At 34.6% G+C, this 16195-nt stretch overlaps 1 protein-coding gene and 1 long non-coding RNA gene across 2 annotated transcripts; one reads left to right on the top strand and one right to left on the bottom strand.

Moving 5' to 3' along the window:
• Window positions 1–3896: 3896 nt before the first annotated feature.
• On the bottom strand, window positions 3897–8244 carry LOC113077936 (transmembrane protein 200A-like). Its single transcript, XM_026250206.1, has 2 exons — window positions 8176–8244; window positions 3897–5015 (listed from the first exon to the last, which is right to left on the bottom strand). Exon 2 carries the CDS (start codon window positions 4980–4982, stop codon window positions 3897–3899), a length of 1086 nt encoding a protein of 361 aa, XP_026105991.1. The 5' UTR covers window positions 4983–5015; window positions 8176–8244.
• Window positions 8245–13167: 4923 nt separating this feature from the next.
• LOC113077935 (uncharacterized) lies at window positions 13168–14856 on the top strand. Its single transcript, XR_003281412.1, has 3 exons — window positions 13168–13315; window positions 13709–13774; window positions 14785–14856. It is a non-coding gene; the product is annotated as an uncharacterized LOC113077935 (long non-coding RNA).
• Window positions 14857–16195: the final 1339 nt, after the last annotated feature.

The raw sequence follows: 16195 nt of genomic DNA, 5'->3' as shown, positions 1-16195 counted from the left end.
AACTCTGAAGGTTTTCGATGTTGATATCATGTGATCACATATGCATGCATTATCAAGCCCGTCTGTATGTTCGTATACACTAGGACACAGACTCTTAAGAGAGAGGAAGCAGACTTCACCTGACACAGAGTGGCTCTCAGATGATCCTGGACCAGAGACAGAGCAGATCTGATCCACTTTGAGCTCCAAACACAGAGAGAGCGCTTCACCTGCGGAGCTCCGCTTTCAATCACGCTCGCGTTCACAATGATCGGGGCGGAGTCAGGGACGGGAGGCCACGCCCCCGCTGCTTGCTATTGGTTTACTGAGGCACTGGCCACGCCCTGACGGCAATCCACTCCTCCCTGGGGGTCATAACTGAGTCTCATATTATATAAGTGACTCTTCAACAATGATTATTCTCATTGATATATATATATATATATATATATATATATATATATATATATATATATATATAGGAAATTTAGTATAGTATGTGGTATATTTAACCTATTGTAATGTAAAAAAAAATATTTGTGTGTATATAGTTGATTAATGTATTGTATATTATAATTTTATAACATAAATATTATGTTTATATTATAAAATGATATTAAAAATGGAGCTAGATTTTGCTTGCGAAGTTCAGTTTTTTTTATTTTAGAGTTTGCAGCCTTTTAATAAATAATTAAAACTTTTACAACAATTAAAGGCCGATTTCCCCATCTTTATTATATTCTGTAGTAATACTGAATGTGTAATACATTAAGATAAGAGACGATCTTCGATAATAAGATCATCGTTTAGTTGTTCATCTGATGCCACGTAGAATATCAGTAAAGTGAAGGTCAAAGTTCATCTCTTAAAGTCATTCGATCAGATAAACAGACTGAGATATAAGAGTCAAGCGGAGTTTATGAATGTGATCAGTTATGCATATTTCTGAAATATCGGATAGTTTTGCTTAAATATAATTTAAAATCTATTCTAACGGCAGCTTCACACAAACTACTCATCTGTTATGAAATTAGAATAATATTTGTAATCATATTTTAAATGAAATGTACCCTCAGTGACAGTAATTGTCCACTAGGTGTCAGTATGAATCCAATTATAGCACAGAAGATACTATTATCTAAAATAACTTTATTTTAATGTAGCAGATAAAACTATTGAACACCTACAAACTCAGAATCAGAAGAAAATCTGAGTCCTCAGCTACATCACTTATTGCTGCTCACTAAAATAAGAGGAAACAGCATGTGCAAAGTTGCATAATGTGATCTACAGTATATCTATGTGTGTTTATCACCTGAACACATGAACATCAGTGCAGTCCTACTGTAACTCCAGTCTCAGGATCTAGTGCTGATCATCACTTTACAGGAAACATATAAATCATGATAGATGTACAGTGAACTGTGGAGTCTAGATACACAAGAGTAGATCAGAGCCACACAAAACAGTTAAAGTCATAAAGGCACAACACTGTTCTACATCGGGATAATTATTCATGTTAATGACTCTAACAACTAATGAGGGGCTTCATGTGAATTATCAACTGAAACTATTACATGCTACTGACATACAATATACAGTACATTACACATGCGAAGTGAAACACTGGGATGTATTTAAAAGAAAAAAGAAATAAACGTATAAAAATAAAGAAATTAAACCAGAAACAAATGGAAAAAATATAAAAGGAAAATTTCATTGAAAATAAAACAATAATAAAAATTAATAAAAAAAACATTAAAACTTTTTTAGGGAATAAAAATGTAAAAGGGTTTAGATTAAAGAAAAAGTAAAAGAAAATAAATAAAAGAAAAACAATTTAACAAGAAGGAGAAAAAAGAAAGGAAAAAAATAAATAAAAATAAAAAAGCACAGAAAGTAAGAAAACAATAAAAAATAAAATGAAGGGGAAAAAAACAATGAATAAGGGATTAAAGTAATGAAACAACAAACAAAAATTAAATAAATGAAAGACAAAATGAAAATATAAAACAATAATAAACAAAAATAAAGAAAATAAATTAAAAAATAGATTAAAGAAAAAAGAATAAATAAAAGAGAAAAGAGACAAAATAATGTAGAAAGGATAAGAAAGAAAAGAAAGAAAAAGAAAGAAAAAATTATTGCATGAAGTGCAAAGCAATAAAAAGAAAATGAAGAAATTAAAACATAAACCAATAAATAACAAATACATAAAATGAAAACAATAAATATAAAACAGAAACATGAAAGGAAAAAACATGATAGAAAAAGAAAAAAAAATGGCACGAAGAGCAAAAGTAAGAAAACAATGAAATTGACAATGAAACAAAGAATGAATGAAAGAAAGAAGGAAGGAAAAAGAAAGAATAAAATAGAAAGTTAAATTTTCAGGTTGAAAATCTTAATTAGCTACAGTAATTATAACTAACCATCAAATGACTGAATCACATGTTCATAAAGACAGTTTCTTCACTTTAGGTTCATACAGAGACACTTTCAGACGTGACACTTCCTCCTCGTCGTTCAAGAATCTGAAACACTCTACAACAGCAACCAAATAATCCACAAACACATTCATGTCAGACATATTCATCCAGAAACATCATTATTTGATCACAAATACAGTAAAAATAGTCAAATATTATTGCAATGAAAATCAGCTGTTTTCTGTGTGAATCTGTGTTAAAGTGTAATTTATTCATATTTTTTGAGTCTCTGAATTACAGTTTTTTATGATCGCTAAGACACATTTCTCAATACTTGGGTCACTTTTATAAAACTCTTCACACAGCGAGCACAACATCAGTCAACATCAGTTTAAAACCTATAGCACAGAAATGAATGAGACAGAAATATATCACATAGAGTTAATCTGAGACATTAATGAAGTGTTTTGTTAGTTTGAGTGCATTCTGAATGAGAAATGAACTGCAGGGTCGAGCTGAAAGATGTTTAGAGCTGTGTGAAGAGTTTAGTGTTGAGTAATGTGTCTTATAGCGATTGTTTAGGTCTGTAAATCCAGCTTCATATTCTCACGATATGAGCCTTAAGAGACAAAACATTCAGGCTTTACGGGGTTAAAATCGTTTTTATGGGGGGTGCTATGAAATGTTTTATTATATATATATATATATATATATATATAATGTGTGTGTGTGTGTGTGTGTGTGTGTGTGTGTGTGTTTTTTCTGGGATCCTTTTTAATTTGTAAATTAAATTAAATGTAATTAATTAAGAAGTATATCTAATTAATTAAAATTATGAAAACTTTACAATTTAACATCAATTTATTAAAAGTTCAACAAAAATCACACGTTTAGAGCTCTATGTTGTATTTTTTCTCATTTTATGTTTAATTGTTACCAAATTCTGTGTTTTAGCACGTCTAATTATTTTAATGCATGAAAACAATATGAATAATTATACATTATGATTATTATAATCGATGCTGAGTGAAGAAGGGGTAGGATTAAATAAGCTTATGCTTCAAAAAAAAAAAAGTATTTTCTTAGTATTTTTGTCTTGTTTTCTGAATCAAGACGCATTTACTTGACAAACTTAAATTTTTTTAGTTTTTGCTTAAAATTAATAAAAATATCTCCAATTGGGATAAGAAAACTAATCTTAATTCAAAGGCTAAACAAGATTATTTTTCTTGTCCCATTAGCAGATATTCATGCTTGTTTTAAGCAAAAACTATAAATATATATTAATTCAGAAAACAACTTAATATCATAAGTCATTTTACTATTAAAGTAAATGCATCTTGATTCAATACATTTTTATATTTATACAAGAAATACTACATAAGAAAACTAATTTTTTTCGCAATGTACTCCTTTTCGGACATGTATAAGTTAAAATAGTTTTGTCTCAAAGTCATTTCTATCTTTAATGTGCGCCTAGGTCATGGTTCACGAATGACACGCAGTGTGTTTCTGCAGACGTGTATCTGAGTTTTCCTGAAGAGCGTGGGTCTCTTCCTCCTCTCGCCCCGCGTCGGGCGTCTCGAGCGAATCTTGTCCCCGATCGGAGAGTTTAAAGTAGCCCTTGCTCCCCGATCGCTCCAGTCTGGGACAGCTGAACCTGCGCGAGCTCTCGTCCAGACGCCTGGCTCCGGGATCCATCAGTGCGTTCAGAGACAGGTGCGACAGACACATCCGTGTCCTCGAGACCTCCGCTTTGGTCTCCAGCGTCGCGACGCAGCTCTTACGCCGCGGAGCTTCGTTCTCCTGCACGTCGCAGTTGTTGAGTTTGATGACGGGGAGCGTGAAGGCATTGAGCGACGACGTGACGATGGAGTGCGTCTCCCACTCGGCTCCGTGATGAATGCTGTAGATGGTGTCGGCGAACGACGGGTGCTTCGCAAACAAGCTGTGTTTCCTCGCACACGATGGCCATCTGTTGTTTCGTGGAGACGCCGGTTTATCGCTCTTCGGTTGCACGATGACGCCGTTGAACGGGACGCAGTCTTTGGTTCGCAAACTGTGGATATCGATGACTGTGGAGTAAATGTCTCGCAGGTTGATGATTTTGGTTTTCTTGTCGCGATCCTCGTGGAGAACCGCGTTGGCGCAGATGAAGAGGAAAATCCCGATGCCCATCACTAACGGTCCGAAGACTTTGAGGTTGTCCGAGTATAAATATCTCACAAGCAGACTTCTGAAGAAGCTGGAGGAAGCGTTCGACTTCACTAACTCGTTATTGCTCGTAAAGTTCTCGGTTGTTATTTGTGGCACGGGTTTGATGAATTTCTCCTGGTTCCTCTCTTTGGGCCAGTATCCCAGTACGGCCATGGTGATGCCGATCATCAGGATCAAGACCCCCAGCGCTGCCACCAGCCCAGAGACGGAGCACAGCTTCACTTTGCCCTTCACCACCACCACGTCGTTCTTGCGCTTCTTCCGAGCTTTCCGCTTCTTCTTGTTCTCCGCGTGGTTCTTGGTTCGCAGCGAGTCCTGGCGACGGGAAATCCTCAGCAGCCCGCCGGTGGCGATCATCCTGTCTATTGGGTCACGAGGCTGTCAATCATCCTGTGGGCGGGACACAAAGAAGAACAGAACACACGTCACACACAATAAATAAAAGTTGCAGTTAAGTGCCCCCTTGTGTTCAAGGTTAGTACTGCATGTTGACCCTGGAGCACAAAACCAGTCATAATTGAAATTGAGATTTATACTGAATCTGAAATCTGAAGCTGAATAAATCATCTCTCCATTGATGTGTGGTTTGTTCGGAGGAAAATATATCTGTCTGAGATACAACTATTATAAATCTGGAATATGAGGGAGCAAAAAAATCTAAATATTGAGAAAATCATCTTTAAAGTTTTTCAGATGAAGTCCTTAGCAATGCATATTACTAATCAAACATTAAGTTTAGATATATTTACTTCTTTTTTGCTCACAATGACTTAATAATAAAATAAATATAATTTAGTTAGTGTTTGCTGAATATGATCAAAACTATGTGCCAGTGCGGTAAGAAAGATAATCTTAATTCAAAGGCTAAACAAGATTATTTTTCTAACCACATTGCCGGATATTTTTGCTTAGTTTTAGCAAACACTAACAAAATATTGATATTTAATTTTTTTTTTTTTTTTAGAAAACAAGTCTTAAAATCTAGATTTTAGAGTACAAATATCATATAATAATATTAATTAATGGTTAAAAAGTTTAAAAAAAGAAGATTACTGTTCTGAAACTTTTAGTTCATTTTAGTTATTTTGTTTTGTATTTTTTTATTTTTATTTTGCTATATGACTATTTCTTAAGATTTAGTTTATTTAGTTTTATTTACTGTAGTATTTCAACTTAAACTGAACAAAAATAAGAAATGAAAAATTAGAATAAAACTAAATAAACTAAATGAAATTTTCATTTTTTTTAAATATTTTATTTATTTATTTTTTCAAGTAATCAAAATGTTTGAAAGGTTTCAGTTTTAGGTTTAATTAACAATAATATCCCTGTTTTTGAATAAATAATTTTTTGATATTTCTACTAGAAAACAGGACAGAAATAAGAAAGTAAGAAAATCACTTTTAATATTTTTTTTAATTCATTTTTTTTTATATTTCAGTGTGAGACATAACTTAGAGCTTCATTACATTCCTTGAGATTTAAAATAGAAACTTCTGAGAAATAACATCTTCTGGCAAAACAGCCAGCGCAGTGTGTCATTATGAAGCAAGCTGACCTATTTCTGTTCAACATGTTGTTGTTGTTGTTGTTGTTGTTTTTATGATGGTCTTTTAGTAACACTGCATCTGTTTTATGAACACAGTTATTCTCACATTCAGATGATTCCAGTCAATGATCATCAAACAGACAGATGGATTCAAAAACACTCAACATCTGAAATTACAGAATATATAATTAATATAATTAATATAATTAATAATACATAATTATTTCCTGTTCCTGACAGCCTGAGGGGGCTATCATTGGATTTGATCGGTTTCTCTCTAATATTTCAGCATCACCACCATCCTCACTCTCATTAATCCATCTCATTTCAGTTAAACATCATCTGTTCATTCTCAGACTCCACACGCACCCTTCACAAACCCACTCATACATTTCATCAATTAATCAATTAGAGAGACAGATGGCATCACCTAATTCACCTCTGCCCGCAGGATTTCATTTTGCCCAATCCCTCAGAATCATGCGTGCCATACAGTGATGCTTTTATGAATAATTGAAGGCATGAATAGTCTTCAGTAAAACTGGAAATGTCAGCGTCTACGAATGACAGACGTGAGTCAGACCCCCTTCAGAGAGCGTCGATGAGGGCCGACGGGGGCAGGACACTTCACAGGCGCTTTCAACTTCTCCATACTGCGACACTATCACAATAATAAAATAATAATAATTGAAACCTGCGGCAAATGAAACCAATTCATCCAAATGAATTATGGAAAACTGCCAAATGCATGTTTATTATCATATCTAAACACCAGATTTGTGCAAGACTAAAGGAAAATAGACAGAACACCAAACCAACTTCATAGCAATGTCAAGAAGACACGTCATTGAAATCAAAGAGACATGAATCAAACTCTCTGCAGCTGAAGCAGCTTCAACTAACTCCAGGAGCCGCTTGCATTGGATTGGAAGTGTCTGATTATGTCTATAAATGTCTATAAATGTCTATAAATGCTGGACTGAAGAAGAACAAACACAACGCTTGTCTTAAAATAATGCAAAGGTTGAATGCATTGATCAGTAAACAGCCCTGATCCGTCTCTTTACACAGCGTGTCCTGATCTGTCTGAGCTCGGTCTGTGTTTATAGGCAGCAGAACGACGAGTTTCCCAATCTGGGTTTATGAGAGACCGTAGAAGCTTCGGACAGGAAACTTTCTGAGAATAATTCTGAATAATTTACTGCCACTGCGTGAATAACATGTAATCATGCAACCCACAAAAAAAAGTAACTGTGATATATGAGCATTTTAAACTGTAATATAATCACGTAATCCAGATTGATTGTAATGGAGGTGAAGCACAGAGATTATTGATGGATGAATACTACATTAATAATCCTATCCGGTTCTTAATGTTCAGTTTTGGGGCTGTGAGTCTGTGCTGACTTGTGTTCACGCCCAAATTTGAGGTCACCTTGAGAGATTTCCATTTCACTCTTCTTCTTTTTACTAGTTATAACAACAATAATAAACTTAACAAGTCCTTAACTCTAGCTATGTAAAGAGGAAGTAGATCTTTTGGATCAGTAGATGGTTCATATTAAAGTCAGTATGGTTTCCCAAACTGCTGAACTGACAGTAATGTAATGCATTTTTCGTTTAATTCGTGTTACATGAATCGCTCTTTCTATTGTTTTCGAAGAGATTCAACTAATAGAGTAAATCATGCACGCGGACAAAGATACAAAGCAACATGTGCAAAACAATAAAAAAAATCAAATAAAATCATGCATTAAAAATAGGTATGAAAAAATATTATAACAGGACTCCACGACATGCAACACAACGCAACAATGTAAATCTACCAATGTAAAGCAAAATGTCAAACGCTGAACAATCACTTTACACATTTAGATCCCCATCATGATTTTGATTTGAACGCGCACAAAAGCGCGATTATTTCCTCTCAAACAGCGACAGCAGGATGATTTCGGAAGTGTCAAAGACATCAGTGTGTGTGGAGGGTGTGGATGTTCTCACCGAGACTGTGTTCGTCCATCAGACAGAGCTCGAGTCCATGTGTGAGGATCTGTCATCTTCTTCATCTTCATTTCATCTGATGCTGCTGAGGCTGAGGCTGAGGCTGCTCTGAGCAGCTCTTCATTGAGGCGCGCCGCCCATTGGCCAGAACAGCGGCTCGCGCACTGCACACTGCACACTGCTGAGTGCGCTACACTGTTGACTTTGCCATCTATTTATTTTTTTATAATAATAATAATAAATGTTTGAATGACCAAATACTAAATCAAGAAATAAATGTTAAAAATGACAGTGATATGATCAAATATAACAGTGTATAACAATTTTACTTTTGCATAATTGGGAATTTACTGGTATTGATATTGGAATATTTACATTTTTTAATGATTTAGTATGTGTAGATGTCTGTGGACTGTGTATGGTTATGGAGGTGTAACAATGTGTATTTAATTGCACTTTGTGTAATTTATTAATTTTTCTTTGATTTGCTGGCATGGGGTTTGGGGATTGTTCTTCAAAATGTGAAAAGCTTTAACCTTTTAACTGTCACCCCCATTTTTTAACATACACGTGAAAGTACACTATTCACACTTAAATTGTTATAATTCATAAACGCTTTTGAATACAGACCAAAGGTTGGTCTCTTTTTAAAGACGACAATCTGCAGATTATTGCAGAAGTGAAATCATTTAAAAAAATGAAAGCATAAAAAAGTTATAGAAGTTTAAATTTACTGTAAATACATTTATTATTTTATTTTTATTATATTTTATATAAAATAAATATTTTATAAAATATGTTTTAATCCAAAATTTCTATAAAATTAAAGCCATATGTCTAAATAAGTTGTGTTACAAATTTGAAGTTGATATAAAAAAAATGTAGCTTCATATGCAATTTTGTTTAGGCGTTATACCACAAAAAGCCACCGGGGGCCATTGAAACTCCATTGAATTTTTTGGATGCATTTGTTTGTCACAAATGTATCAATTTCTCTCTCAATATTATGTCTATGACAAAATAACCACCAAATATGGAATCTTGAGACTCAGACCTTTCCAACGATATGTATTTTGTCAAGATTATGAAAAGTTTTGATTCTAAAAGACCGTAATATATTTGGAATATGACCCCTCCCACTGAGGGGGAGGAGCACGCTAAAAGATTTAAAAGTATGATTTCCATGGTAACGCAGTGTCCGATTTCAAAATGGTTTTCATAAGATGAATTTGGAGTATATAAGCTTTCAAATGATATATAATTTATGATGATTACTAAAACATGTGATAGGGAAAAAGGAAGCGGAGTAGATTTTTTGTGACAAAGGTCAGAACTCCTGTTATGATGTATATGTTTTGAGATGCACTCTTTTTATAAATTAATCTTTTACTGTTCCTTCCTAATTTTTAACAACAAAACATGGTCAAATATCTATTTAGGAGTCTTAGACCTTTCCAACGATATATAGTTTGTCATGATTAGATTAGGATATAATTGTAATATATTGAAGTAAATTTAGGCGTCCCGTATACGGGACGGTGACATTTAACAGGTTAAACAAAATATTTCAAATACTTGGCATTATATCATATAAAACAAATTATAATATTTTTTCGGGCAGGATCACGATCCAAGATCTTTGCTGCATTTAAGGCTATTTTGGCAACTTACTGAGCTAAAATAATTTATATCAATGATTTGCTGAATCAATATATTGGAATATTAAGCAACACAATTTACTTAAGTCTTAGTCTTTGCTATCCTTGCTTCAATAAACAAAAATAATACTTTTTATTTATTTATTTATTTATTTTTTTTATCAGAGCATAAAATAGGCCTCATAAGTGGAAAAATATACATAAAATGTTTTACAGTGTAAGATAGCTTGGTGATAACTATCATGTCACACTGCGGGAAATATTGTTTATTTTAACGATTTTAATTTGTATGAATTCATTGTTTGAATGAATCGTTTGAGTGAGTGATTCAGTGATCGTCCATAAATACTTCTTGTGGTTAGTTTCTGGCTAATCTGCTAGTCTTACAAAATCTGCGAGTTCGAATGAATCATTTGAGTGAATGATTCGGTGACTCGTTCATTAAGACTCTGCGTTGTTCGTTTCCGAATGAATCCACGCGTTTGAATGAATCATTTGAGTGAATGAATGATTCGGTGACTCGTCCATTAAGACTCTGCGTTGTTCGTTTCTGAATGAATCCACGTGTTTGAATGAATCATTTGAGTGAGTGAATGATTCAGTGACTCATCCATTGAGACTTTGGCTGCATTCTCATTCTGAAGTGTGTTCATAAAGTGGACGACAGAAGTTAATATGGACAGACCCTCGACCCCTGCATTTTGACTGAGGGAGCGAGAACACTTCAGACCGCTCCATAGACCACAATGCAACATGATTATGATGCAATCGCAGATCACATTCAATTTATCCCCAGCCCAAACAACTTTATAACATACAAATTAGAATTATTAATTTTTTCTTCTTATATTTATAACAGCCAAGTCATACCTACAGTACATACACATAGAATGCTGCACCAAACTAATTCCTAAGGGAAGAATTTAAACAATAAACCAACTCCATAGCAGCATGTGCTTTGACACAATCTGTATTCTTAAAAGCACTATATAAATAAAGATGACTTGACACTGAAGCTCAAACATTGTCATTTAGGACAGACTGGGTTTCTGTTTTAATAATATGAGTAACAGAATGTGATTCTGAACAGATGATGGCTTTCTGAATACTTCAGTTTGACAAAGCTGACTCCGGAAATAAAAATGAGGAAGTCCAGACGCTCCTCCAGTGTGCTGGGAATCCTGTAAATGCAAGAGTTTGGCTGAATACTGTCAGCTGTCATAGTAAAGATCTCCGTTCACGAAAACCAGGCCTGTGCTTTAAAATAAATATTTAAAACAAGTTTTACAAAGAATGAAACCCTCAGAAAACGCTCAAGAGAGACAGAGACAGTGGGACATCCACATCACAAGCTCATGTTTGGAGTGTTTCTTGTTGTTCTGCTCATCAGCATATATTTATTTAGTGTCTCTGCCTAATTCTCATTTCATATCTGCTGTGTCTATGACCTTCATCAGACGCTGCTGCTGCCAAAACAATTAATGATGCTGTGTAACGAGCCAAGAGACCGAACAGCTGAGCTCTAGCAGCTCTGAGAACACACACATCTCACACATCTCACATTACAACAGAAAAACATGATGCTGAAAAACCTCTGGTTAACTCTGAGATACAGGTCTGGAACTTATTTTATATATATATATATATATATATAAAAAATAGACCCATGAAAAGAAAGAGAAGAAGAAGAAGACTTTATTTAGAGTTTATTATTGTATTCATGGTGTTATTTTAGTAGTTAATTATACTATTGTAGTATTAATGAATCATTCATTATCTAATGAATTAATTAAGTTTAAATTAGTTTGAATGTTTATATTTATGTTTACCATTAATTAATTAATTACAATTTTAGTTAAAGTTTTTTTTTCTTTTTCATCAGTTTTTTTTTAAATGTCTATTTTCATTTTATTTAAACGTTTAAGAATTTTGTTGCACTTTTTTTGTCTATATAGTTTTTATTCATTTTTTGTTTAGTTTTAATAAACTAAATAATATTAGAGATCTGAAATACTATTAAATATCATTTCCAGAAGTAAAAATAACTACATTACCTCATATTTTAAGTTGAGAAACAGTAAAATTGTGGATAAAAATGATTACTACTGTATAATATATGTTGGAAGAGTAATATCGTCACTCCTGAGAGCACTTCGCAGTATTTGATCTCAGAGCAGTAATATCATCACATAGTGAAAGAACATAGTGAAATATGGAAAAACTGTGTTTTCCTTAAAGTCTACACTTATCACTTCTGAACGCATCCAGAAGGAATCATCATGAAGCTGTGTGTTTGTGTGTGTGTGTGAGAGAGAGAGAGAGAGAGAGTGTGTGTGAGAGAGAGAGTGTGTGTGTGTGTGTGTGTGTGCGTGTGTGTGTGTGTGTGTGCGTGCGTGTGTGTGTGTGTGTGTGTGTATGTGTGTGTGTGTGTGTGAAAGAGAGAGAGAGAGAGAGAGAGTGTGTGTGTGTGTGTGTGTGTGTGTGTGTGTGTGTGTGAATCCGCCAGGTTTCCTCTCAGACTTGGGAAAGTCTAGACTCTGCTCTGGTAATGAGGTCTGGGATCCAGCAGGTCCCTCGTGCTCTGTAAGTTTTATAAATGTGTTTGGTGGCGCGATGCTTCACACCTGTTCCTCTTAATTAAGTTCACACATCGAAGCGGGCCAAAAAGTTAGATTTCATTATTCTTCTGTATCTGGGTCGATGTAGGATCAGCTGGTGATCTTCTAGCAGATTATGAACGCTTCTGTGTACTTTATCTGTATTGTTAACAGCTTCTGTATCACACAGATCCTCCTTCGCCTTAAGAATCAAGACTTTGATGCAGCATTAATGACAGAAGCTTCGATCACATCACTGTCAGTGACTGTAACTAAACACGGCAAGCTCTCCTTCACCTGAACACACACGTGTGTGTGTGTGTGTGTGTGTGTGTGCTGATACTGCTGTGGATTCGGGTCGGTCTGTGATGATGGATTGTTTAGAGAGCAGAAGTTAACTCAGAGTCCTGATACATCAGGTCACAGAAAAACCTGAATAATCACCTGAATATTAAAATAATGAGTGATTTGAGCTTGAAGAGTCTCTCTTGGTTTAAACTAGAGTTGTTCCGATTCCGATACTAGTATCGGAAATATCTCCGATACCACAACAAATTCTGGCATCGGCATCGGCGAGTACATGAACCCATATACCGATCCGATACCATTTTCTTAAAAAATACCTAAGCCGCGTCCGAAATCGCATACTTCCATACTATATAGTAGGCGAAAAACAGTATGCGAAGCAAGAAGTATGTCCGAATTCTCAGTATTCGATAAACAGTAGGCGTGATGTACCCGGATGGCCTACTACTTCCGGCCGAATTCCGTAGTATGCATAGGATGGACACTTCTCTATCCCATGAGGCACCGGGAGAGGGCTCGTCATACTCATATTCGAAAATAACGGAAAATCGGAGGATCGTGACGCCGCTGTTTTGAAGTGTAAGTACCTTATGGATAAACGCTGTTCATTGTGGTTAAAGTGTACTTGTTTAACATAATCCAAGTAAACGACTGATTTGTTAAAGCTTTACACATTGTAAACTGATGAGACTATTTTGTAAATTGAGTTAAAAAATATGTTTAATAATCATTATCGATGAGAGGCTGTGCCTCAGCTTGTTAAGGCTGCTTTCTACAGACGGCTCGTTAAGTAATTTAATGATATAAAGTTACAAATTTTAAGTAATTGAAACGAGTTAATTTACATTTTACTAGTGTTGATATTTTGATTAAAAAAATGTTGGATAACTTACAAGGCAAACTATTGTTAATAGGTGCCTCAGTTTGATTATAAATCATCAGTAATGTGTGAATCCTGTTCTGTTGTTACAGAGACTGATGAACACAATCTTGTTCTCATCCACTGATGAAACCCTATTCACTGGAAAGCATAATTCAGTAAGTATATAAATTAAAATTAATCTTAACTACACACACTCTTTACATGTATTTATGGTAGGATCATCACTGATTTATGCTGTTTTTTTTATATTATAATATGAATTTCCAGGTATTTCCAGTTGCTATTTTGTCAGTTGCAAAGTACTTAATAGCAAATAACTTTTGAAGCAGTTGTGTGCACTGATTTTGTAGCAGTTTCCAGTTGTTTTTTTAACATCTGAAGAATGTTGTCTTGAGAATGGGTGCCACACTTTAGAGAAATACCCATACAAATTATTCTCTTTATGTATTTATTTATTTATTTTTCATTTCTACATGGATAAGAGCACAAAGCTTCAGACAAAACCACATTAACATAAAGTAGTATAATAGAGCTTAAAGCAACAGCAAAAGGGAATTTCTTAAGACGTTTCTATAATAATGTCAGGAAAATAAACTTCAGCAGCTTCATTTCAGTAACTGTAGATGAGGACTTTAAATTTGGGAATCAAAAATGAGTGAAAAAAAAGTGGAATTCAAAAATATAACCCAGGTATAAAGTAATACATATTTTAAAATTAAACTTGTTAATATGTTGGTATGATATGTTATGTGGTATGTTTCTAGATTTTCAAATTGTAAAATTTTCATTTTCAACTGTAATATAAATTCCCAGTTATGAGTGTAATATATTTATGTGTATATATAAATACACACACGTTTAAATTTAAAATTTTCATTTTCAACTGTAATATGAATTCCCAGTTATGAGTGTAATATATTTATGTGTATATATAAATACACACACGTTTAAATTTAAATACTTACATGTGTATTTATACATATTTTATACATTTACATGTATTTATATACATTTTATAGTATTTATATTTCTTAAATAACTAATATATGTATATCTTGATTTGAAAGTCTTAAAATGACCTTCACAACTTACACAAGCTTAAACAATAGCACTATGAGAACATGAAGTGATTTGCAGAGTCTTAACCTGTTCGACTGTCCTACAGGTAATCTGCTCTTGAAGAGCTGCACACGGTCGTCTGCTGTGACACAGCTGTGGTCCGTTTGTCCCGCACATGATCTTCTGTGCTGACTTCTGTGTTTTGGGGTTCCAGTGTATCATTGTCATGATCCTCCACAACATCTGGATCAGCAATGTCCTCATTCAGAAGACGGAGGTTGTAGAGCACTGCACAGCATGCAACAACATCTGCAGGCAGAACTCACTTCCAGGGCCTTGAAGAAGAAGATGGAGCACAGCTGGTCTTCATCATCCTGAAGGCTCTCTCAACAATGTTCTGTGCACGAGCATCATTGGTGTTGAATCAAAGCTGTGCAGGATTGTGTTCAGACTCTCTGTCTGCTGTGATGAGGCAGATGAACACTCACACAAGGACACACACACCATCTCCCAGGATGTGTTTTCCTGCAGGTGGATAGGCCTCCAGTGTTCTTCAGCACCCTGGCATCATACACAGACCCGGGATACTCAACAAAGATATCAAGGTACTTACCATGGTGGTGACCTGCAGCTGAACAGAATGAAACCGCTTCCTGTTGAAATAACAATAGGCTTCACTTGCTGGAGGTTCAATTTGTATGTGACAGCCATCTATTGTGTCAGCTACCAGAAGAAAAGCTGCTTCCACTGCCTGTCATCTGTGGTGGAGAAGGCAATCAGCCTCCTCAAAATCCCCATGACAGACCTGCTCATTCTGTGCACAATGTTATGCAGCTCTTGGATGTCAAAGGCCAGTGACAGCAGCCTGTATGATGCTGTTCACAGTCTGTAAATATGTAGTTTTTGTTTTTTAGAATAAAATTTCAATAGGTTACACATTTTTTGCTGATATATCTATATCTAACTATATATATTTATATATGTGTGTATATTGTCTATAATGTATATATTATGTATGTATATATTGTGATGTGTGTATGTGTGTTTCTGTGTATATTTCTATAATGTATTTGTGTGTATTTATGTGTATATATGTGTGTGTATTTGTCTAAGCATTCATTCAAGTTTATTAATTTATGTTCGTTTTGTGTAATTTTATTTGTATTTATTTTTACAATAAATTACTTTATATCCTTACATAAAATCAGTCTGTCATTCTGTTCACAGCTGTAGCTGCTGTTATTCTGAGGTAGAAAATTAAAAGCTAAATTTATTTTAGTAAAGGATTTACAAGTTGTCAACGAAGGCATGATCTGCGAACAGCTTACCGACGCCTGCTTTGAATTGTTAATTCAAACGACATAAAAACGCAGACGAAAGCGGTAAGAAAAACGAAAAACATCACCGATGTTCGCTCAGTAGATTGGGCTCTTTAAATTTACGCGCTGTTGTGACGACGTATGTCACGTGACAATGTCAACATGGCGGATGTAGTACGTCCGAATTCCATTCATACT

This window comes from Carassius auratus, unplaced genomic scaffold (genome assembly GCF_003368295.1).
Source record: "Carassius auratus strain Wakin unplaced genomic scaffold, ASM336829v1 scaf_tig00023573, whole genome shotgun sequence".
NCBI lineage: Eukaryota > Metazoa > Chordata > Actinopteri > Cypriniformes > Cyprinidae > Carassius > Carassius auratus.
Note: the sequence above shows the minus strand (reverse complement) of the source record. Positions and strands in the feature narration are given on the sequence as shown.